This window comes from Ambystoma mexicanum, chromosome 9 (genome assembly GCF_040938575.1).
Source record: "Ambystoma mexicanum isolate Mex_15411 chromosome 9, UKY_AmexF1_1, whole genome shotgun sequence".
In the NCBI taxonomy this organism is placed as follows: domain Eukaryota; kingdom Metazoa; phylum Chordata; class Amphibia; order Caudata; family Ambystomatidae; genus Ambystoma; species Ambystoma mexicanum.
This window is the reverse complement of record NC_090931.1, coordinates 1,112,908,893-1,112,934,975: the sequence shown is the minus strand read 5'-3', so window position 1 is coordinate 1,112,934,975 and position 26,083 is coordinate 1,112,908,893. Positions and strand designations below refer to the sequence as shown.

General features: G+C 46.3%; 1 protein-coding gene across 2 annotated transcripts in view; it reads right to left on the bottom strand.

The window, feature by feature from the left end:
* The window catches only part of STAM2 (signal transducing adaptor molecule 2), a 1,208,123-nt gene that overhangs the window by 479,242 nt on the left and 702,798 nt on the right, over window positions 1-26,083 (bottom strand). For both annotated transcript variants that reach the window (XM_069616449.1, XM_069616450.1), the window contains exons 9-10: window positions 21,649-21,731; window positions 21,382-21,469 (exon numbers count right to left, since the gene is read on the bottom strand). In XM_069616449.1, the coding sequence (XP_069472550.1) occupies window positions 21,382-21,469; window positions 21,649-21,731 (171 nt within the window). The remainder of the gene's footprint in view (window positions 1-21,381; window positions 21,470-21,648; window positions 21,732-26,083) is intronic.

Genomic DNA, 26,083 nt, shown 5'->3' with positions numbered 1-26,083 from the left:
TTAATAGTAGCCCATGGACCCGCCATGTCATGTGGCCATAGTAGGTGGTTTTGGTACCTGGGGAAGGGTTGAAGGTAAAGCAAAGTGGCGATTAGATGAGAATTTACCTTTTAATTAAGAAAATATGAATGGAAAAAATTCTGAATTAACACTCAGGTGGTGCTATTCAATGTTGATGAATATTAATGAAGATCCCATGATGAAAAACTGCATTTATTAGAGTTTGTGCATACTTGATTTCTGAAAATAAAAGCAGTTTTAAACTCTACACTGTTTAGGATTATTAACGATGACCACAAGATGGAGAAGAAAGAATGAGCTGAAAGACGTGGTGCAACTATGAAATGGCAAAATAAATGCCAACAAAATGGTAAGTAGTCCATATCATCCAATTACCATGTGGCAAGTGCATAGGCAGCACAATTGAATGGGTGAACCTCAAATTGATGGACATTTCTGAAATATTTAAATCCTTCACAGTGGTGTAGAGTACCAAACATTGAGTCCATTTGCAAATTGGGGGTGTGGTATATGTAAAACAAAATGAAACTAATTTAAACTGAAGAAATTGCAAGCAGCTTAGCCTAAACAGAAAAACTAGGTGGCAAGCACTCACATTAAGTTATTCAATTACAGACAAAGTATGTTCTTTTTGCTCATGGATTCATTCCATTGTGGGGCGTGTGGCCTTCACCTTCCACTCTAGTGTTCCAAAGAACCTCATTCACGACCCCAGGCAGCCGTATCCTCTGGTTAGTTCTACCGATTGTTGACCCCCCCCTAATGTTTAGTAGCTGCCTTACAGTAAAAGTGATCTCCCTGAAAGCAGCCTCTCTTATTCTCTCTGGGACTTCCTAACTTTCCCTACTCTCACCACAGGTTCATGTCCCAAAAGGGAAAGTTGGGGTTTTCTGGCCTGTGGCGAATATTGTCCTGGTTCCACTCACATTCACCAATCTAACTGTTCCTCCCCTGTGCCCTCTCCATCAACCTCCTATCACTCTGATGTTTACTCCTTTGTCCTGCCTCCACACTTTGATGTTAACTCTCCTTATACCATCAGTACTACTCATCCTCCCCCTGCACTACTCTATAGATCCTCTACTAGATGTTGCTCCTCTTCTCTACGTCCTCTCACTGCATCCCTCGACACACTATATTGTGCTGATCAATTCATTCCTACTCTGAGGTCACCCCAGCCTTGGTTCGCCCCCGAGCTCTTCTACCTACGTAGTGATCTTCGTCAAGCAGAATGTCACTGGCGCAAGTCTTCCACTGCCTCTGATGCCGTCGCCCTATCTTCCCTTCACACCATCTTTGATACTCTTCTATCTGCGAAAAAGGCTTACTACTCCGATCTTTTGCACTCCTATTATTGCCATCCTCGTTGTCTCTTCCTAACTTTATCATATTGTTTCTCCCCTTTCTCTTCACCCTGCCCTGTCTTAGTCCCTCGCTGCGGTTGACCTGGTCTTGTATTTCTCCTCCAATGTCACTCTTATTCATGAAATCATTTCCTCCTCACCCTCCTCTACCTCACCCCCCCCCCCCTCTCTCTCTCTCTCTCTACCAACATCTACAGAGTCTAGGCTTCTTATGTACCCCTCTCTGATTCGGACGCAGTTTTACTGACTAAAGCTCTCCCTACTTCTGCCCCTATTGATCCAGTCTAGTCTCATTCTCAAAATGTATCCATCTCCGGTTTCTTACCTCACAGCGCTATTTAACATTGCTCGCTCATTACTTCTGTTTTTCCATTGTTATTCAAACTTGCTATTCTTCCTATTCTTAAAAAAAACAATCTTGCAAACCTCTCTCCCTTCTAATTGCCGATCTCCCTTCTTCCATACCTTTCCAAGCTCCTGGAACATGCTGTATACTCTCAAGTCTAGTCTTTTATTTTATCAAACTCTCTTGTTCCTTACTTTCAATCTGGCTATGGTCCTCACCATTCCACTGAGACTGCCTTAGTTGCTGTCTGTAACTCTCCTTTCAGAACGTTATTCTAAACATTCCTCTCTCTTAATTCTTCTAGATCCATCTGCAGCGTTTGACACTGTTGATCACTCTCTTCCTCTTTCTTCTCCCTCTTCTTTGGGCTTTACCGACTGTTTTAATATAGTTTAAATCTTACCTAACCAACCACACTTAATCTGTGTTTGGGCTGGAAATACTTCTGCTGTCACTCTCTTTCACTGAGTTAATAAAGGCTCTGTCCTTGGGCCCCTCCTCGTTTCACTACACCTCTCCCGTGGCTACCATTATCTCCTCTTACGGTCTGTCCCACCATCTCTATGTGGACAAAACTCAACTTTGCCTATCCTATATGTATGAAATTAATTCTACTATCTCGTCTTTTGGCCATTCAATCTTGGATGGCTAATCACTGTTTTATGCTTAATTCTTCAAATTAAGTTTCTTTTCCATTCCCTCTCCTGTACCTCCTTCCTCTATTTGTGAACAGAGCATAGCACAGGGGCAACGCGCTGATCTTGGAAGAGACCACACAGAGCAACAGAGGTTCCAATCTCGGATCCGTGCTTAGAAACCAAACTCTGGTACGGTATTCGGCGCATTATAAAAAACCAATTAAATTAATAAAACGAAATACATTTCCTTTCGCCCTCTGTTCTACCTCTTTATTCAGTTGCCTGTAATCTTGGGACTCGTTTTCTAACTAATTATAATTGAAATTGTTCATTTAAAAATCGCTCATAATACCAACTAGCGGTTTCTAAGCACAGGATCGGGATTCAAACCTGTGTTGCGCTGTCTTGCTTCCAAGACAAACACCTTGCCCCTGAGCTATCCTTCCTCCCGCACCACATCTCCTCTTCCTCTCGTTCTTATAGAATCCATCTTTTTAATATTTGTACGGCCACATCTTTTCTTTCACACCACTAAACTTCTTATTTCTTCTCATTTTCTCACAGCTTTTCTATTGTTCTTCTCTACACTTTGGTCTTACTGCTTCCCAGTTGCATCCAGCTAAATCTATTTATAACTCTTCTATGCATCTCCTATTCTCTCCATCTTTACGTGACTACTAACCCTGCCCTTTCCTCTCTGCGATCGCTCACATTTCATTCCCAACTTAAGTTTAACTTTCTGTGCATGGTCTTTAAATTTCTTCATAATCTTGCTCCTCCTCATCTCGCCTCTCTCGTTGCCTTCTATTCTCCTTCCCCCGCACCACTCCTCCTCCTTCCCCCACACCACTCCTCCTCCTTCCCCCACACCACCCCTCCTCCTTCCCCCACACCACCACCACCACCACTCCTTCCCCCACACCACCACCACTCCTTCCCCCACACCACCACCACTCCTTCCCCCACACCACCACTCCTCCTCCTCCTCCTTCCCCCACACCACCACTCCTCCTTCCCCCACAACACTCCTGAATGCGAGATCAAGTCGACTCTCCTCGGAAGGAGTCAGGCCGGGCGGACGGACATGTCCAGCAACCCTGGATACCACGCTCTCTGGGCCCAATCTGGAGCGATCAGGCTCAGCGAGCAGGCGAAATCTCCTTAGAACCAATGGAATGACAGGGATTGGTGGGAACGCATAAAGGATGTTGAAGGTCCGCTCGACTGTCAGTGCGTCGCCCAGAGACCCACGTACAGGAAATTCCCTGGAGCTGAACAACTCACAATTCCTCTTCACACTGGAAAAGGAGAAGATCTCCTTCAGAACTTTCTGGCAGAGCTCCCACTCATGGGAGGCCGAAGACTGTCTGGTCAAGGCATCCGCTGTGACATTCTCTCTCCCAGCCAGATTGGCCACTGCCAGAGATGCTATTCTCCGGAGCCCAGAACCACAGTCACATTGCTTCTCTGCACAGAGGCAAGGACCCAATACCATCTTGTTTGTTGAGGTGGTTCAGAGCCACCGTGTTGTCCGTCAGAACCAGCACAGTTTGGATTTGGGCCAGCCCGATTGCCGTCAGCTCCAGCAAGTTGATGTATTCCCTAGACTCCGGAGACCACCGTCCGCTCATGGTCAGATCTGATGGACGAGCAGGACAACCAGTCAGAGGTGCGTCCATGACCACAGTCACCCGGGGCCAAGGTTAATGAAACAACGTGCCTCTCTGCATGTTATCTCACACGGCCCACCAAGCAAGACCATGAGCCACCTAAATGGAGACCTGTAAAAGGTCTGACACCTAACCCTGAAACAGCGACCATTGGCAACGGAGAAGCCACTGAACCGATCTCCTGTGCAGCCTCGCCTACAGCACCACTTGGATACAGTAGGCCATGAAGCCCAGAAGACAGAGGCTGGGATGTTTGCAACTCGGTCCTCGGGTGAGAATGCCCTGTCCAAACGAGTGTCCAAGATTGCGCCGATGAATCTGAGAGACTGAGAAGGCGAAACCTGAGACTTTTTGGAGTGCAGGGAAAAGCCCAAGCTGTGCAATAGAGTGCATGTATGGAGTAGATGCTCTGACTCTAGATCCAGCGAGTGAGCTCCGATGAGCCAGTTGTCCAGATAGGGAAAGACATGAAAGCCCTTCCTCCTGAGGCGAGGCGCCACCACTTCTAGCAACTTGGTGAAAACCATGAGAGCCGAAAAAAGACTGAATGGCAGGACTCTGAACTAGTAGTGATGATGTCCCACCACAAACCTCAGTTACTTCCTATGGTTGAGGAATTGGTACATGGAAGTAGGCATGCTGATGGTCCAGTGATCTCAATCAACCCTGACAGACATGGGCGTGCAGTAACTGGGCATTAGTAACCATCTTGAATTTGTCCTCATCAAGAAGCAAATTCAGCAGCTTCAGCTCCAGAATGGGACGCACGCCTCCATTCCTTCTTTGGCACCAGAAGATAGGTGGAATACGACCCGCTGCCTCTGTCATGCTCTTTGAAAGGAGCGGACGGACCTCCTCCGAGAGGAAGGGGTCCAGAGCCAGGAAAGCGTTCTGAGGGGCGTGTTATAAGCAGGAAACAATGGGCCTCATTACAAGTTTGGTGATAAATCTGCAGAAATACCTTCTAACGGAAGAACAAGTTACTTTCTTACCTGGTAACGTTCGATGGGATGGTCCGACGACATATTCCATATCTATGACAGGTAATCACCACAGCTGTGCTGCTTGGGAACATTTTTTGGCTTCTGCGTCCTGCGTCGATGACGTTGATACGCTGTCCGACGGCCTCCGTCAAGCTGACGTCACCGGATGTTATAAGTAGGACGCACGACGCCCGTAGCCTCAGTTGTAGTTTTTTCCCCAGAACGTGTGGCACCAATCTTCTGCCAGTATGACCACAGAAAGCCTTGCTGAAACGTAAGCTGCAATCGCATAAGAAATTCTGTAGCGGGGCAAGTAGGGAGGGAGCGATATGGAATAAGTCGTCGGACCATCCCATCGAAAGAACGTTACCAGGTAAGAAAGTAACTTGTTCTTTGAGGGGATTGGGTCCTCCGATGTATTCCATATGTATGACAGACTCCCAAAGCAGTACCAACGTAAGGATGAGGGAAAACAATTTAGAATATAGAAATTTAGAATGCCCAATTAAATTGCAGAGTAAAGGACCGCCTTGCCAAAGGCCAGATCCTGCCCATGGATAGAATCTAGGGAGTAGTGTCTTACAAAAGTATGGACCAAAGCCCATGTGGCTGCTTCACAGATGTTACGAATAGGAACACCCCTCTGCAGGGTAGTAGAGGCAGCCATACACCTAGAAGAATGGGCCCGTAAGCATACCGGAGGGTCCTTACCCACCAAGCGGTAACATTCAGAAATTGCCAAGATAATCCATCTAGACAAAGTCTGCTTAGTAACAGCTTGTCCCAAACGCCTTCCAGCGTAACCTATAAAGAGCTGATCGTCCACTCTGACCCGGAACATGCGTGAAATGTAGAAACTTAAAGCTCTCCTAGGATCCAACCTATGGAGCCTCTCCACTTCCTTACTAGGATGCAGAGGAGGATAAAATGCCGGAAGAATGACCTTCTGGCTTAAATGAAATTCCGACACCACTTTTGGAAGAAAGGAAGGACGAACCCTAAGAGGACAACCCTGTCCTTATGAAACACTGTGAAGGGTGGATTAACAGAAAGTGCCTGCAACTCACTCACTCTGCGAGCAGAAGTATCCGCAACTAAAAATACAGTTTTAAGAGTCAACAGTCTCAAAGGACAAGAATGTAAAGGCTCAAATGGAGCACCCATTAGGAATTTTAGGACAAGTTTCAAATCCCAACCGGGCACCTGGAAAGGTGACGGTGGAAACACATTAGTGAGCCCTTTCAGAAACTGAGAAATTAAAGGAATTTTGAAATAAGAACACTCCTCAGACGAGCGCTTAAATATGGCAGCGCCGCCAGGTAACTTGTAATGGTACCCACTTGCAGGCCCTTGTGGGCTAAAGAAAGCAAAAAAGACAGAACCACAGGAATGTCACATGAAAAAGGATCCACATTCTTAACCCTGCACCAGTCGAAGAACTTTCTCCAACGGCAACGGTTCAGGGACTTTGTTGCAGTCAGTCTGGCCGAAAGAAACACCTCCATCACATCTTCAGGGAGGTCCCAATTCTTGTACCTCAACCTTTCAGAAGCCAAGCGTGAAGGTTGAGGGATCCAACCTCTGGATGGAGAACCTGAGGCCCCCCCCCTCCCGTGAGAGCAGATCGTCTCGGTAGGGAAGATGGCGTGGAGGGCAGATGGACAAGTGGAGAAGGTTCGGGTACCACATTCTCCGGGCCCATGCCTGAGCAATGCGGATCATCCGGGAACTGAACCTGGAGGAAACGCATACAGCAGTGGGAAGGACCACTCCACCACGAACGTGTCCCCTAAGGCTCCTCTTGGAGGAAATTCCCGCGAGCAGAACCTTTTGCACTTCCGGTTGACACTGGAGGCGAAGAGATCCACTTGTGGGGTCCCCCAAAGGGCAAAGATCTCCAGGAGAATCTCCTGAGCCAGCTCCCACTCGTGAGAGATTTCGCTCTGCCTGCTCAGAGCATCCGCCGTCTCGTTTTTGTCTCCGGCCAGATCAACTGCCGAGATCGAAATTTCCTGCTGGATGGCCCAGAACCAGAGCTGCATCGCCTCCCTGCACAGAGGAAGTGACCCTGGCCCCCCCTTTTTGTTGAGGTAGTGCATGGCCACTGTGTTGTCCGTCAGAATCAGGACATTCTTCCCTCGCACAGTCGGCAGAAAAGCCTTCAGGGCAAGCCTGACAGCCCTCAGCTCCAACAGATTGATATGGAGTCTGGACTCAGACGGAGACCAACGACCACTGACTCAACTCGTTGGCATGAGCTCCCCATCCCGTGAGGGATGCGTCCGTCACGATAGTCACCTCCAGCCAGGGTAGCCAAAATGGAGCCCCCTTCATCAGATTGCCTTCGACGGCCCACTACAGAAGGTCCTGGGTGACCGAGGGCGGCACCTGAACAGGGTCCGACATCCTGTCGGAGGACCGTGACCACTGCATCGTGAGAACCCATTGCAGAGATCTCATCCACAACCTGGCCTCTGGCACCAGAAAAATGCAGGATGCCATGAGGCCGAGCAACCTCAAGAACTCAAACGCCGGGAGACTCTGGGCATGTTGAAACTTGTGAACCATCTGCAGAATGTGATGAGCCCTCACCTGGGGAGGGAAACACTGTCCCAGGGACATGTCGAGCACTGCTCCGATGTACTGGAGCCGCTGAGTTGGCATCAAGTGGGACTTCTTTAATTTGAGGGAGAAGCCCAGCTTGTGAAGGGAGTGGCAGGTGACTGACAGATGCAGGACTTGCTCGGGAGAGCGCGCCCTGAGCAACCAATTATCCAGGTAGGGGTAGACGTGAAGCCCCCCTTTCCTGAGATAAACTGCCACCACCAACATGAGCTTGGTGAAAACCCTTGGGGCGGAGGTCAATCCGAGTGGCAGGACCCGAAACTGAAAGTGCGAGTCGCCAACCGCGAACCTCAGCTACTTCTTGTGCTTGGGATGGATTGGCACATGAAAGTAAGCATCCTTGAGGTCGAGACACAACAACCAGGAATGAAGTTGAAGGGCCTGGAGGACTTGTGAGAGAGTAACCATCTTGAACTTAAACAAACATTTAACATGTTTTATTGATCGATTTTGTTTTTGATGCTTACGCATCGTTTACAAAATTATATGGCAAATCCAAATTCAATTGTTACATCATATTTACAGAGATTTTACTTGTACTTTTCTCTGTTGAAACATAACTGTTAGGTTTAATTATATAAACCAATGACATTTTTAATGGAAAACAAAAAGATTTTAAAATTCAAATATATACATACGACATACATACAAATGAAATTAAATTACAATCATTGCAAACATTTTCCTTCCAACAAAAGAAATAAGAATACGTCACTTACAAACAATTCCATAACAGAAGCAATAGTAATACTTTCATCAAAGCAAATGGTAGCAAAACATAACAGATTAGATTATTCTAACAGCAGAAACTCTAATTACATAGATGAGCTGTCTCAATGATTTTCACTAAACGAACTGTCGCAATGATTATGGAATTACATGAACCCCACATGCATCTTGCGCAAATTAATTCCCTCCCATATTCGGTGTGTCGAATTAAAGGAATTGATAGCTTTTAATCTTTCTACTTCAAAAAAGGGACATGACAGAAAGATGTTTTAAAGTTTCTATACAAGCAACATTGTTGCAGAATCTACAGGTGATATCATAGGAATCGTTAGAGTTGCTAAACCAATGCTTGGTTCTAGCTTTCGTATGTAATAAGTCTAGACAAAAGCGCAAATATAGTGTCCGAATTTCCTCACTAGGACAAAGCGTGAGGTATTGCAAGCAAGGTATTTGCTTATGTCTAAATAGTGCATATTTTGTAAATGAGCAATAGGAAGCAATTTGTGAAGATGTTGCAGCCCAATCATTAAAAAAAAAGGCGTTTATGTGCTAAGCTTAGTTTAAATTGCAGATCTTCTGGAAGAATATTGATACCAGAAAGTATAGTAAGTATACGCTTGTTTAGACTTGCAATAGATGTGGGATGGTATTCTCTCAACATGCTGAGAAAGTCCTCATACAGAGAATTTGTTAAAGGAAAACGCATCTTTACAATTAAGTTCAGAATGCGCCAATTATGTCGCGAGGCCAAGGAGTTTAAGCCAAGTTCATGGCGAAGAATGGCATTGGGCACATATTGGCAGGCCAAGGGTGGCTTTCCAAAGCTTGGCTTGTAATTTGTTGAGAAAGGTAGATAGTTCAAGAAGACATAAATCGAGTCCATATAGGATAATTGCTTCTATCTTTTTAGAGTAAAATTCAAATAGAGGCAATAGTGAGAACTTACATTTCTGAAAGAATATTTTCATTTGGCTTTGGAGAGGTAATACTTTTTCAATTAAGGCCTTTTGCCAAAGGAAGCGGAAGAGTTGTTTGCCAAATGATAGCCTAAATAGGTAGTCTGTTTGACAAGCTGAAGATATTGGGAATCAATGTGCCAGCGAAATCCTAGTCTTTGAGGATAGCACCAAAATCATAGATTAATTTTGATGAATTAATAGCAAGATTGTTTTCTTAACAAAAATGGTGAAAGGATTCTAATTTGTTCTGGAGACCAGAATGAGTACTGTCAAATAGGAGTACATCATCAGCGTAAGCCAGCCATGATAGTTGTAACTTGCCAAGACGGACTACGTTAGATTTAGAAGAGTCCCATATACCTTCAATGTCAGATAGATATAAATTGAACAGAACTGCAGCCAGATTGCAGCCCTGTTTCACGCCAATTGCTGTAGGAATTGGCTCAGTCAATAGTCCATTGTTCGAAATGCGTACTCTGAATGAAGTATTGTGATGTAGTAGTGCAATAAGCGCCACTAAAGATGGAGAAAAGTTGTACTTTAACATTTTATCCCAGAGTCTACTGCGAATTACACAGTCGAAAGCAGATGAAAGATCCAAAGAGGCTATGAAAATGGGGCCATGAGCAGGGCGATGTGACGCAGCTATTAGATGAGCAAGAATAGTTGCGTTAAGTTGGGTCCCCATGTTTTTTCTAAAGCCTGTCTGGACTTTGAGTATTCGATTTTCCGCAATGTGGTTTTCAACTTCCTTTAGTAGTAGCAGTACAAAGATTTTAGCCGCAACATCAATGAGAGATATAGGTCTAAAATTTAAAGGATTATTCAAAGGCCCTTTTTGTGAAGCGGAATAATAATCGAGCTGACCCAAGATGGAGGGAGACATTTGTTACTGAAAATTGATTGAAAAATCCTCAGAAACAAAAGTAGCCCAGAATCTCGGGTCATCTTTAACGACACAAGGAGGAAGACCATCAGGCCCTGCGCACTTTGAAGATTTTAATTTTGCAATTGAGAAGAGGATGTCTTCTATGGACCATGGACAGATAGATGGAATGTGTGTGACTAGATCAATAATGTCATGTTTAAATCTAGGAGGAAGTAAGTATTTTTGATCAAAGAAAACAAACCATGAAATACCATCTATTGCTGATTCCAACTGGGTCATGGGACATTTGTTCACCGCCCTAAGTATTTTCCATATATCACAAATGTTGTGATTGCAGATTAATCTTACCATGCTCTGATTACCTATTAAGTGAAATGCAGCACAAGCAGCTTTTATATCGTTCTTATGTTTACGTTGCAGAATTATTTTTGATGCATAATAGGTTATAGTATCCATATAATGGAAATTACTCTTCAATTCTCTAAGTTTGCAGTTTCTTTTTGTTTTTAGTTTAGCAAGTGTGTTTGATAGAAGCAGAGAAGAGTGTGTTGTGTTCTGCTGCTTAAAATTAGATTCTGCAATCGTCTCAAGATGAGTCTGTATCATTTGTAGATTCAACGTGAGAATGATCTGGGAGGAATTGTCATCAACATTGGAATCAGGCCACCAGTCCCGTTTGACTAAAAATGTTAGGCAACGACATGTTGAAATATTCCATTGAATGGAGAGAAGTGGTCTATCTATCTGAACGATAGACAGCGCATGCACCTTAGCAAAGGAATTTGTTTCTACAGTCATAATACTAGAAAGAATGGCGTGATCACCATAGGATGGGAACGAGGTGGTGATTGGGGATAGTATGCCCGATAGATATTTAGAGGCAACTATATAATCAATGGTAGAACCAACATTTCCCCTTTTCCATGTTAGAAAGGACTTTAAGCATTGTGATTTAATTACATAAAGATCCCAACAAGAAAAAAGGTTAGCCCATCTTGCTCCGTTTACATAGGCACTCTTAAAATGTTTAGAGGATTCCTCAGGTGAGGAAGCGTTCACAGATGCATCTAAATAAGCATTGAAATCGCCACAAATTAGTAACTCTGCTCTGGGTTGTTTGCAAGTGATATCCTTTATAGTGTCATTTAGAATGTTAATTGCTTCATCAATTGAAAGGGTAGACGGATTCCAGTAAAGTGAAATCAACACCACATTTTTGAGCCCACAAATGTTGATATTGACATCAATTAATAAAAACAATTGGGTAGACGGACTGCAATTTATAGCAAAGCAAAGGTGATTATTGAGTAGTATTGTGATACCGCAGACAGGCCGCCCAGATAGCGGTTGAAAAGCAGCATTATGAAAGGCTGTAAAGCCGTCAAATTGAAATTCATTAGAGCACATGGTTTCTTGCAGGAACAGAATAGAAGGCAGCCTTTCCATATTCCTATACGCAAACCAAGTTGAGAGGTTATTAAAGCCACAACAGTTCCAAGATTGAATAATCAACTTTTTACATTATAGATTCGCAGTGGGGACAGGATTTACAGACAATTGTTATGAAGGGGATTTTGAGGTGGGCACAATTCCCAGAAGACCATTCAATGCAGAAGTGAGGGAAGCTAATTGCGTTAGAATTTTTGCATTCTCAGATTGGACAGAGGAACCACCAGGATTGCCATTAAGATCCTTTAGCAACATAGGTGGTTTAAAATTCTAAAATAATTCATCGCCTTTTCAAAGGATGAGAAGGCCTGCAATTCCAACCCTAAAAGAAAACAAATCAAATTTATGCTCCCAAATTAATTTCGCTATAATAGGGGACAAAACCTTGTAGAGCATACGATTATTAATCAACGGTAACTTTATCCAGTCCACATCTTGTGAAATCAGATTACGCAGAGAGGGAATTTTATATAGTGTATTCATCAAGAATGCACGGTTAATAGGTGCTACACCATTGGTTTGGGGATTGCTGGACCATCCAATAAGAGTTTGCGTTTCCTCAGAGATGTCGTCAAAGGCAACAAGCTTTTTATTGTGTACCACCAGGGGAAGAGAAGGTAAGCTTATTGGAACGGTCTTCGCATCAATCCCATTTATTTCATCTTGGAGCAATGAAGCGTGGGCATTGACAGAAGAAGGTGTACAAGTACTGTACAGTGGTTGAGCAAGCTGTCCATCTGATTCCACACTCGATAGATGTAACAATTGTGAGTTTGCGCATGGAAGAAGAGCTTTAGGTATCATATTAAGCACCTGTGACGATTGAGGTTTCATCAGTGTTGGATCCGGACAAGATTGGTGAATCATCGCCTGAACAACCATAGGAACATGTGCAATAGATTCAATCACGCCGTTGATGGAATTACTTTTAACACCAGAAGATGATTTTTTTTGTTCTCTATGAGAGGAAAGAAAGTGCTCATGTTTGCTTGTATCAAAGAACTGGAAGAAGCGAGCTCCTCACTACGGGAAGAGCTTACAGGTGCACTTTTCTCTTCCATTACACTCTCCGAAATTGGTTTGAGGAGGGAGATGGACGCACCTCTCTTCCCTCCTTCGAGTGCTTTTTTTGAGGATTTTAGTTGAAGTGCAAGTTGACTTTCTTCGTTTAGTTGACTAAAATTAAGAGGGAGGCCTTCATTCCCTACTAGAGAGGCATTCAGTAAGGCATTTCCTATATCAGAATTTGTGACTGAGCTTTGCAAGGAGGAGCCTGCAATGATGCTATTAGAGGAACAATTTTTGTTCATATTCGATTTGTTTCTATGTTTCACCACTCTCTGTTGAGCTTTTTTCATTCTGCGAGACGGATGATAGATCTTTTTAGACAAATCCATAGATTCAGACATCTCAGCGGATGCAACCTCATCCAGTACATTCGTAAGAGCTGATGGACTATCAGGAGAGGTGCCGGCAGTATCAGAAGCTTGAGGTACAATATCATTTTGGAGTAAGTCCGCAGAAAATAGATTCGATTTAAAGAGAATTTGTTCAATTTGCAAAATTCTTTCGTGTTGTAGTTTTGCTGTTTCTATTGAATCTATTTTAGGAAGCAGAGGAATCGCGGGCTCCGCTGTAAAGGGCTTAGCAACTGCCATTGCGAATGACATTAGCGTACCATTTAACAAAGGGGTAGCATCGGTAGTTTGGGTGCTTTGGGAGATTATAACATGCAAGGGCAGGAGAGAAGGCAGTGTCCTTCTGGCAATCTCAGCCATGCGCACAGAACATGTTGCATGGAAGTTATGACAAGCTTCTTGAGCTAGCATGAACCTTTCAATTTTTGAGAGTTTAGTAGAGAGTTTAGTTAGAATACAATCTTTCATGTCTTAAGAGTAAATGAGTAAATGCATGTCCTTTATCCGTGTAAGAACTGGGAAAGAATGTAATTCTCGTTCTAACACATGAGAAGTATTCTCATCATGTGGGATCGAGGACATTTAAGAGTGAGCAGAATTTCGAACAGAAGCAACTTCCTGAGGATGCTGTTTTATAGGAGATTCATGACAAAAGGGATCATCAAGTTGTAATTTCCTATCTGGGAGGAATTCACTTGACGGAGAGCTACCCATTTTGCTTGGCGCAAAGAAGGCATTGACAGGTTTTGGGGAATTGGTTGGATTTGTAAGTGAGGGTAGGGAAGGGAAAGAAGTGGGGTGAAAGTGAACCTGTTCACGAAGCCCACAAGACGCAGTAACAGGGGTGGAAGGGCCCAAGGAGAGGCTTATGCGCCTCCCTAAGGCCGCAATTATGCCAGGTGCCAGCATTGAGGTGTAAGACAGGGGAATGAAGGGCTTAACCAACTCCTCTGAAAGAACAACTGAAGTGATATCCGAATCGTTGGCAGTTTTTAGGGTGAAGGGTATATTCACGTCTACTGCTGCACTTGCATTAGACAATTTTGTATCCGTTAGCAGTTCAAGGGGAGTATGAGACAGAGGGTTCACTTCAGATCTTGGGATAGGGTCTACCTGTAAGGATACTGAAAGGAACGATTTCTGACCAGAGACTAGAGAATGCATGACTTCCGTTTTCTGTTTAGGCAGCTTTTTAATCAATGAAGATTTTACAGACTCTCGAAGGTGCTTACTGTTCCTTAAAGTAGTCATGGAGGAATACATGAAACAGAATTTGTATGTTATACTTAGTAATTAAGCACAAAGTGCGCTGAAAAATCACACCAGTATAATGAGCGTCCAAAGAATGCCAATGCTCCACCAGAAGCAAAGGGAGAACAGAGCCTGTGCCCAACCGAACAAACTTTATCTACTGAGCACCCAAGTGCCGCGCACAGCAAACAGTGCTTAGCTGGTGCTTCGGGGTGCGGGTGCACCTGGCTGTAACTACTTAAAGGAGAGCAGAGGGTGTCACTCGGCCAGGGGGGCGGAGCATCCTTAACAGGAAACACCTCAACAAAGTCAGGCAGGGTGGTGTCACGGACTAAGACGTCCTCCACGCGAGAAATCAATGGAGGAGCACCAGGGCTGCTCCAACGAGTAAGGGCTGCAGGGCGGCGTCGGCAGCAGTAAATCCAAGGGACTGAGTGGCAGTAGACAGTAGACAGTGCTTAGCTGGTGCTTCGCGGTCCTTCCTGAGGAGCTTTTTCAAACCATGCAAGTCCATGATGGGTCTCAATCCTCCACCTTTCTTCGTAATAAAAAAAAAAGGGTATTACCATCCCTTGTTCCTCTCTGCTACAGGCACCAGTTCTATGGCGCCTTTCTCCAGCAAGGATTTTATTTCCTGCGCAAGGAGCGGATCCGGACTCTTCAAAGAGAGATTCCCTGGTGGATTGTTGTGAGGCCTCTGCCGGAAAGGAAGACCGGAGCCGTGGGCTAGGATCTCCAGAACCCACACATCTGATGTAATGGCACGCCATTCTACAAGATGCTGCGCCAGCCTTCCCCCAACCGGCGAACCATGGGACATGGCCTCATGACTGAGCTGAAGCGGCTGTGGCATTGCCTGAGGGTAAAGAGGCAACTACCCGAGCGGCCTTGGCACCTCGAGTACCTTGTTTTCCACCTCTGGTACTCCTACGGTGGCCCCTTTGACTTGCAGCTCCTCTCGATCTACCTAAGGATGAGTAGTATCGAAAGGAACCTCCCCTCCATTGCTGTCCCCTAGGACGAAAAGGCAGAGGTTGGCAAACTGCAGCGCTCAACGACTTCGCTGCAGCTTTGGAGGTCTGCAACCTCTCAAGGCTCTCGTCAGCCTTGCTGCCAAAAAAATGTTCACCAACAAAGGGCATGTTGAGAAGCCGGGCTTGTACATCAGGAGCAAATCCTGACTTCCACAACCACGCAAATCTATGCATTACGGTGCTCGCCGCCATGGACCGGCTGACGCAATATGCCATGTCCAAACCCGACTGAACGGATTCACACATGGCATCCCTGCCATCCTGAACAAGCGCAAGAAAGCCATCCCGTTCCTCCCAGTCGGGAAAATGTTTAGCCGCCAAAGAGACAATTCCACAGAGTATGATTGAAACACACAGAGTTGGCTGCCTGTAAAGCCATACTCCCTGAAGAAAACACTTTCTTCGCCCAGCCATCAAAACATTTGTCGTCCTTATCAGGAGGGATGGTAGGGTACGACGCCTGTTTTGCCAGGGCTGTAGCCACCTGTACCACCAAACTCTCCGGAGTGGGGTGCGTAGTCAAGTAGCTGGGGTCGCTACTGGCTGGACGGTATTTCTTCGGCAAAGACTTGCTCACTGCCAGGAGACACTCTGGGGCAGTCCAAGCCGCTGCCACCCTTCTCTGCAAGGCCATATGGAATGGCAGTACCGGGTCAGTTGGTGGACTTTGGTCAAGGATATCCATCAGGTCATCCTGCAGAAAATCCCCTGGTGGCGCAGACCACCCCAAGTATTGCATCTCCCTCGACATAAGGCGCTGGTACGAGGACTCAGCGTGCGTGCCAGGCTCAGGCCTACCAAACTCAACCTCCAGAGAGGTGTCCAGACCACTGGCGTCGTGCAAAGACTGACGCAGGTCTTCTAGCTGGCTATGACCAGACATGAGTTCGTCAGGAACCTCATCAGGAACCATACCTTCATTAGACCCTTCATCCACCTCAGAGATGTAATCCAGAGGCTGGAAGAAATCGCTGGATGAGGGCACAGAAAAAGGCTCAAAAACAGGCCTAACTGACTTCTGCAGAGCCTTTCTCGGAGTTTCCACCGGTCTCCGGGGCACCTCCGATAAAGCCTCCTCGAAAGGCATCGAGGGTGTCGACAGAATCGGTGTCGAGAGTGGCGCCGTAGGCATCGACACAGGCCTCGAGGGCGGAGCCCCGAGCGTGTCCTTCGACAGCCTGGGCGCCAATGGCGTTGACACCTTCCCCGCAGAGCCTCGAGAGAGTCCTTCGACGTCCTTTGAAGACCTCACAGGCTTTGAGAATCTCGAGGGTGTCGAGGACCTGGACCTAGAGTCGGCATGGCTAGAGCGATCCACCTTGTCCGACCGGGACCTCGAAGGTACCCAGTGATGGCGACGACCGCTCAAGCCCGAAGGCGTGCAAACAGTGTCTCTAGCACGTTCCCTGCCGGCGTCTTTCGACAGCACGGAAGGAACGGAGTCCTGCGACAGAAAAATCACCATCATCTCCTTACGAAATGAATCCCATTCCGCAGGAGTGGAATGCTTGTTGGGACAAGCAACCCGCCGACGGGCGGAGTCCTCGGAGGAGGATGGGGAAGGCGACCGGTGACGGCGGTTCCGTGAGTACCTCAAAGAGGCAGAGGAATGGCGGGACCCACTCCGGGACCGAAACACCCTGGACGTACGCCGACGATGCGGAGAGTCGCCCTTCGAATCGTCAGTCGAAAGCCCAGTGGATTTCGACTTCTGCGGCTTCGACACCTTACTGACAGAAAGCTTCTTCTTTGCAAGGCCTTCGATGTTAACAACTGGCACTCGTCACAATCGTCCGTGGTGTGGTCCTCACCGAGGCACCAGAGGCAGGCGTCGTGCGGGTCCGTCAGCGACATCTTGGAACCACAGTCCCGACACTTCTTGAAACGCGGCAGCCGGGTAGAAGACGAAGACATCATGGAAATCTTCACAAACTAACATGTTCGAAGAACCGAAGAATAGAACCAGAAGAACCGAGGCGCGCCGAGATCTCCAAAGCGAACACGTTTGCGGAAAAATTAGAACTGAAGCTACGGCTGTCTTGCGTCCTACTTATAACATCCGGTGACGCCGGCTCGACGGAGGCCCTCGAGGACAGCGCATCGACGTCATCGAGGCAGGATATTTTTCCAAAGCAGCACAGCTGTGGGGATTACCTGTCAGATATGGAATACGTCGGAGGACCCAATCCCCTCGAATTACAGCTACCACCACTTGGTTCTGTGGCTTTACCACAGGATTACAATTGGTGGTAGGTGGCAAGGCTCAAAATTTCGAAGTGCCTAGGACTTCGTGGGGAGTTTGGCTGGTGGTAATTCCATAGATTATGCCGCTTTTTGGCAGTAAAGTGTAGGATCTACTTTTAGCATTTTGCTGGAAAAAAATCCTCCAATTTATCACCAAAGTTCTAGTACAGCAGTGCAGTAATACAGTGGTAATGCCATGGTATGCAGCTACCACTGCATTACCACAGTTTTTCCCCACACTGCCGTACTCGTAATGAGGCCCAGTATCTCTGCTGAAGGACCTTATGGGCCAAGCATCGGATGTGGTCTTTGACCATTCCATACTGAACATGCAACCCCCCGCCCCACCGCTGTTATGTGGCAGAGCCAGTCACTGAGGTCTTTCACCCTGGGGCGCAGAGCGGACAGTAGCTGCAGTTGCACCTCCTCTCTGGGAGCCCCTACCTCTTCCCCTCTGGAAGCACCTGTGCTCCAGTTGCCCTGGGGCAGACTGTCCACAACATCATGGGACAAAGGCGTTGGACGAAAATCCCTCCCCTTAGCAGACTGAGTGGAGGGCTGTTGCAAGGCTAGTCCCAAGGATTTTTCCGTAACCTTCAACGACTGGAAATTCTTGAGGGTGTCATCCACCTTAGCATCAAAAAGATTCAACCCACCAAAAGGACTATCCATAAATTTATCCTGGATGACAGCCGTAAATCCAGGCGTCCGCGTCTAGTGACGCCAAACCACAGTGCACCAGGCCATGGACCTGCCTACACAATCTGTACTGTCCAGTTCCAAACTGCAACACCTGTTTGGAAGCTTCTTTGCCATCCGTGACCAAAGCCAGCAGCTCCCACTTCAGGGATGTGTTTGGCCAAATTGGCCACAGCAGACCACATGCCCAACAGGTACTTGGCCAAAGCGCAAGAAGCATTAACAGCACATAGGACAAGGCTGTCTGAAGCGAATACCTTCTTGCGCCAGGCATCAAGCCTCTTACTCTCCCCATCAGGCGATAGAGAAGTGAAGGTGGAGGTCTTCAAATCAAATTAGCTGTTGCTGCCTGAACCACCAAACTGTCGGGGGAGGCATGACTGGACAGAAACGCCAAATCCAAGGGTGCAGGACAGTGTCCATAAGTGTCTACTTCTTTGGAGCATCGTCCAGAATGTCACATAATTCGTATTGAATTTTTGATCTGGATGGGACGGTCACCCTCGTAAATGTTTAGTTTATTATTTATAATGCGCACCAGACCCAGGGGCATCAGGGCACAGGATACAAGGATATGTTCAGCTTTGTTACATGGATGCATGAAATGCATGGGCAGCAATAGGTACATGAAACACATTGGCAATAAGTACATGAACTACATTAGCATATATACAGTGTAGTTACATGGTAACATGAAATGCATAAGCAACAAAAGGTGCATGAGCTACATCAGCGTATATACAGTGTAAATTACATGAGCAAATAGAATTAAAGTGATCACAGTACATCAGAGAGGGTGTCCCGGGGGACTAGCACACGATGAGCGAATAGATAAGCAGAAGGGTATACATAATGGGGGTGAGGGCGTCGAGAGTGATTATTAAGCGAGTTATTTATCATTTTCTTTTAGCCAGTTAGTTAGCTTTTGTCTAAATTTAGAGAAGGACTGAGGTTCTCTAATACCAGGAGGTAAGGAATTCCACAATTGCGCGGCCTTAACTGGGAAGCTGTGGCCTCCGATAGTGGAGAGTTTGAATCGTGGTACTTGCTGGACATGAAGGGCTTCAGGAGTTGCACATCCTGGACATGAAGGGCTTCAGGAGAATCGGAACGTACTAACGAAGGGCCTCCTTGATAACGGCGCTGACCGGTGCCGATTTGTGGACACAGTGCCGAGAGCATGGCTCACGTAGGCGAGGCCTGGTGGCACCGAGAGACATTGCTGAGCAATTGGTGCAGGCCCGATCCCATAGGCATGCATGAGTGGTCCCACAGTGCATGTCCAGCCGGCTTCAAAAGAAGCGGTGGGGTCCTTCGGCACCATTACCGAAGCCATTACCCGTCGCCAATGCTGAAGGAGAATGGGCCAGGGGCCGCTAGCTCCTTAGCGAAGATGGCAACAGTGCAGACAGGCCCCAACGCTTCTTTAGGTATTGGGGTGTGGCTTGGTTCTTTATTCCCCCTTTCCCCTCCCATAAACTTGGGTCAGGTTCACTGGCTTACCATAGGGGTCCCTGCTAAAGCAACCCCGCAAAAGAACTTTGACAGACTTTTCTTCACTGTCAGATCTCCCCGGCGGCAAGCCCACCTGGAGTAAGTAGATGGGGTTAAGAGCCACGTTTAAGCATTTTTTTGTTAGGGACATTGGACCAACCCTCATCAGGGAAGAGGTATTTTAGCCTGGGGCAGAAAACGCAAAGGGTGTGTGAAGTCAGGTGAGGTAGGGGACAAAATGCAAGGTGCCATCTTAAGCTAAATTTTAATACATGAATATTGCATGTTGCATATATGCCTTCCGCTCTCTACAGTATATGAGCTAATAATGCACTACTCAAGTATACTATAAGGTTCTATAGGTTGCAACAGCAGCAGCTGGCAGATATATAAGCCCTGTTGAATCACCATGCACTCAGTAAAATGTCAACTGATTTAAAACAAACATGGTGCATGAAGATGGACAGATTGTATAACGTGTATGGTGCCAACAGAGAATACATTTAGTGTTGTTAAAAGTAATGAGGCTTTAGAATTGTTAATAGGTTGCTACAACAAGGTGATTTTCTTTCAAGTTTTGGGAATTATTGGGCTACACATAGAAGCTTTGATGCAGAATGAATGTTGTGCAAAAAAGTGCACTGTGGGCTATGTGATGAAGTTTCCAGACTGATTTTTGGGACCACCAAGAGGTTGTCTCACTCAACTGCGGGCCTCCCTGGGCAGTGGATGATGCATCAGAGGTTGAGGGGGGATGGGGGGGGGGGTGGTATAGTGAGGATTCCCAAGTTACTTCAACCTGGGACCCAAGCTATTGGAGGGAATATCATTGGCTCACCACAGAAGAGTCATAGTGGTCCATTCCTTCCCCACCCGTCCATCAGAGCAAAGCAACCCCAGGGGCTTAAATACCAACCAAAACCCATGTAATAATCTGCCAGCTGATGAAAGAGCTTGCGTTTATGAGCTTAAAGCTCAGCCTAGCCAGGCTCATGTCTCCAATACAGAGAAGAGGCTTTCCCTTTAAAAGAAACCCTTTCTGTGTAAACAACAAAGGTAGCATGTACATTATGTCAACCCATTGGTTTTCAAACGTAGAATGTACCTTGCTACTGTTAGTAGTTTCTGAACCACAAGTGCGAAGCTGGCAAGCTGTTATTAAAGAATTTGCAATGACGATATCCACTTTCAAATGGTATAAAAGGTTTGAAAATGGAAAGATTAAGGGAAGATATACATTTTCAAGCATTCCAGTACAAATTGCTCAAACCTTTCTCTCAGACAAAAACAGTACATTTTCTCTCCACCCATAAGACTGAAAAACAAACTGAAATGACAGAGTGGATGTAGTAGGGCAGAGTACGAGCGTTAAAGTGGAGTGACTAATGTTCTAATGCAATACTGATATCCTATATGTAGGCCTGAAGAGTCTGGCATTCAAGAGAAAAAATGAGGACAATTAAGAATGTAAAGCATGCATTGCAACACTGAAAAAAATAGACTTCATAGAGTGGCAAAAAGTTCATATGATGGATCATTAAAACGTAATTTAGAAGACTGGCACATACCTTCTAAATCAAGAAGCTCTGTCATATCTGGCTTGGGATCTTTTGGGTCTATACTCTGAAGCAACTGTAATGTCTTATCCATTTTTTCCTGAAGCAACAGAAATTAAGCTCATTAATTGCAAATATTAATAACTCATGTAGGTTGCAATACAAGTAACATGCAATTCTGGAGAAAAACAGAAAGCAAATCACGCCTTAAACACGAACTCTCAAGAATCCGTATTTTAGGTTCATATACTATAGAAATTACAAACATTGCATACATACCTCGTCTATGTACACTGGCTCAGGTTCGGTTTGTCGGTTTTCAACCAATATTTCTTCAGATGCACTTGACACAGCAGGGGATGCTGGAAAAAGAAAATTGCACTTTTATTATAGTATTTCCCTGAATTCAAACCATTGTTTTGCAGTCATTAATCCACTAACTACAGCCAATCATGTTAAAACTATGTTGAAGCATACCACCACCACACATCTGCCACAACATGTATGTGGGAGGAGGAGGAGGTAGCCTAAATGTCATTGCCTAGATTTGTGTTTGGGAAGAATTTCTTTTTGCACCTTCCTTCCATCGTTTCCTATGGAAACCCATTCTTTTTGCTCTGTTTGTAACCTGCCCTGACTTTTTTGATGGGGAGTAAAGCCTTCCGCGTCACGTTCCTTGCCTTTGGCACATTGTTATGGGGAAACTGATCAGTCCTTCAGATCATCAGTACTGGGAAACTAGGTTTCCCTTTTGAGTTCCTGTACTTTTTAACATTGCACAGCACTTTACAGTGCAGTTCAATGGGGATACTATTGTATCACCCTAGCTTTTTACACATGGGATGTTTGGTTACTTTTATGTGCCTAAAGTCAAGCTGGTGGCAGCAGATATATTTGTACCATTTTTGGTGTGCACATTTGTGTTTACCACGTATGGCTACTGAACGTTGCCAGTGCCCTACAATTACTGTGCCACAAGATTTGCACTTGTTCTTTGGCCATATTGTAGTTTGACATACTTCCTACCAGGTGAGGTCAGGAAATAAATTCCTTATACGGTTATGCACTTGCATGGGAATGACAAAGTTACTCACCGTAGTGACTACCTAACTCCTAGTCCTTAGTCCCCTTTCCTCCATACTTGCGGGACATTCCATCCATCGGTTCGGGACCGGAGCACTTTTAAAGCATCAAAAAAATGTTTTGTCCTTTTATTTTTAAGCAGACCCACTGCATGTGACCACAGCCCCGCCTTCCTGAGCTCCGCCCCAGGCATCGCCCTTCAGTCCTTTTCTATCGCCAGGTCCAGGACCATTTAGAAAAACAGAGGATACTTATCAGAGTGGACGGCGGGCGTATGGACGAAAGGGGACTATGGACTAGTAGTAAGGTAACCAATATGGTAAGTAATTTAAGTCATACTCCTACGTCCCGTCCCCTTTACTCCATACTTGTGGGAGATTCCCAAGCATGACTTAAGGAAAACGGGAGGATGGAAATTTCCCTTATTGGCACAAATTCTTAAGAACTGCCTGGCCGAGCTGGGCATCAGCCCGGGAGTTCACGTCAAGACCATGTCTGCAAAAAGCCGAAGGGGAAGTCCATGTAGCAGCCTTGGCTATTGGTCCCAAGGGACATATTTTTAAAAAGGCAACAGCAGCCGGTTTGCCACGGTGCAAATGCGCATAAATGCCCTTTGGGCCCTGAAGGCCTTGAATTTTGTAGGCCTCAGAGATACATGAAGCTATCCAACGAGAGATGGACGCTTTCAAGGCAGGTTTCCCTTTTGGGTCACCAAAAGGGACAGAGCTGTGAAGAACTCCAAAGATCACTTGTTCTGTCGAGGTAAAACTTCAGAGCTGGTCTGACTTCTAGGTTGTGTAAAACCCTCTTGGCATCGGAAACCGGGTTCGGAAAGAAAACCAGTAAGGATATTGACTGGTTTAAGTGGAATTCGGAGACAACTTTGGGAAGGAAAGAAGGATGAAGCACAACCATATCCCTGTGGAAAATTAGAATCAGATGTTCGACAGAGAGCTTGAAGCTCACTTATTCTTCTTGCAGATGTTACCGCAATCAAGAAGGCCACTTTCCAAGAAAGGTACTCGAGCTTGGTAGTGGCCACAGGTTCAAAAGGCCTATGAGACAAGGCGGTGAGGACATTTGGATCCCATTTCGGGTGGGGGGGCCTAACCAGTGGAAAGAGATGAAGACCTGCAAAATGTCTCTTCATGACTGAGTTTGCCAGTGAAAAGAACAACTGTCTGTAGACAGATAAGCCACAATGGTGCATAGGTATGTCCTGCATGATAAGACATGGATGCCAGAGGCTGCAAGGTCCGATATAAAAGACAAGACAGAGTCAATAGAAGCCTGTCGGAGATCAAGCTGGTTAGCTAGACACCAATCACAAAATCTAAGCCATTTGCTCTTGTAATGAGCCCTCGTAGAAGGCTTACGGGCCGCCTGAATTATGAGCATGTTATCCTCTGAAAGGTTGAACTGCGCTAAGGAACGGAACTTGGGTACCACGCCGCCAAGCTGAAGGATTGTGGGGAGGGGTGCCACAACTGGTGATTGCTCTGGTGAAGGAGGTCGGGAATCTGCGGCAACCTGATCGGGTTGCACACCGGCAGGTGCTGCAGTTTTGAAAACCAGAACCTGGCTGGCCACCAAGAAGCTATGAAGAGGAGAGTGCAGTTGGAAGCACTCCCGAGTTTCCAGAGCGACTGAAGAATCAGCAGCAAAGGAGTGAAGGCGTAAGCTTTCATGTTGTCCCAAGAGATCTCAAGAGCGTCCCACAAGGAAGACACTCAGACTGTCCCTGGAAGCTTAAAGAGGAAGTTTCTAGTTCATTGAGGTTGCAAAGACGTCCACCGCTGGAGCACCCCATTGCTGGTAGATCTTGGTGAGAACATCTGTGTTCATCTCTCCCTCGTAACTCGCTGCAGATTGGTGGCTGAGGTTGTCTGCCACAACATTGATGTGACCCGGAATGTGCACTGCCTGAAGCCAGACATTGTGCTGGATCGCCCAATTCCAAATTTGGATAGCTAGATCCACCAGAGGAGACCTGGTGCCCCCGTTTGTTGATGTAGAACATCGCTACGGAATGTTCAGGGCAAATTCGAACCACACTGTTGAAGAGAGGGCTGAAAAGCCTTGAGTGCCAGAAAAACGGCCAGAAGCGCTAGTTAATTGATATGGGATCATCTGTCTTGGGGCATCCACAAATCATACACCTCGAGGTAACGCAGTGTCTCCCCTCACCCGAGAAGAGAGGAGTCTGGAGTAACTGTTACTTGTGGGCAGGGCTCCTGGAAGGAGGTTCTCACTGAAAGGTTGCTGGCGGAAGACCATCATTAAAGATCCGCCGTCATGGAGGATGGAATTGGAATCATCTTGGAGTCCGGATCCCTAGCCGGAGACCGGCAGCTCCGAAGATCAAGCTGAGTGCGCCTCATTTTCAGCCGTGCAAGAGTTAGAGCTAACACGCAAGAGGTCATAAGGCCCAGGAGTCTCTGGAACCACCAGGCCGACATGTGGGAGGTTTGCAGGAAACATTCACATGTGGTCGACAGGTCTGCAATCGTGTCCTCCGTCAGGAACTCTCTAGTAGTAGTCTAGTAGAAAGATCAGGTCTTGAGCAACTGTAACAGACAATTTCCACCAGTTCAGTGCCAGCCCGAGATGGAACAGGAGCTGGAGAAGTGACTGAGATTGGCAGTTGTGTCTTGTGGGCAAGGACTGCGCAGGAGCCATTCATCCAAATACAGATATGCATGAACTCCCTGCAGTCTGATGAATGCTACTTTCACCGCCATCATCTTAGTAAAGACACACAGCGTGGAAGTGTTCCGTTCCCACGGAGAACCGCAGATATTTCCGATGCGGGCTCTCCAGATCAAGATATGCATGTAGGCGTCCTGAAGGTCTACCACACTGAGCCAATCACCCTTCCAGAAAGAGGAATTTAACTGGCTGGGCATAACCATCTTGAATTCCTCTTGGGGTAGAAAGATATTAAAATTGGAGAGGTCGAGGATAGTGCGCAGGCCAGCCTGGTCGGGTTTAGGCACTGTAAAGAGACGGGAGTAATAGTCCTCCGCTTGCTCACGCAAAGGAAGCGGCTCCACTGCTCTGAGGTCTAATATTTTCTGCACCTCGGCTCTTAGGGATGGCGACCCAGTCTGCTGAAGAGGAGGGTGAGAGGTTGGGGTAGGAGGGAGGGGCAAGCGGAAGCCTGCCCGGGTGAGGGACAAAACCCATCAGTCTTCTGTGATGGCTTGCCACGCTTCCAGATGAGAGAATATTCATCCTCCCACTGGAGTCTTGTGAAACTGATGGAAAACATTTAGATGATTTATCGGCAGGGAAACCCCCAGTTACTGAAGAGGAGGCTGTTGACCGAGAGAAAAAACGGCACCCTTGCATTTGCTGCTTGCGGTGAGGCCCACCAACAGGAGCATCTGCCCGGCGCGCACGGCTATCCTGGAACCCTTTGAAACCAGAGTAGGACCTTGTTTGTGACCCCGACATATAGAATAAGCTGTTTTAGCTGGGGTTTTGCAAGGACAGAAAGATTTAGTTATTTGCGTGCTTGCCTTTGTTTTAGTGAGTTCCTCATCAGTGTAGAAGTGGAACAGTTCCTTACCTTCAAAGAGAAGATCAAGTACTTCCTTCGAGAACATTGTAGCATGCAGCCAAGTTTGGC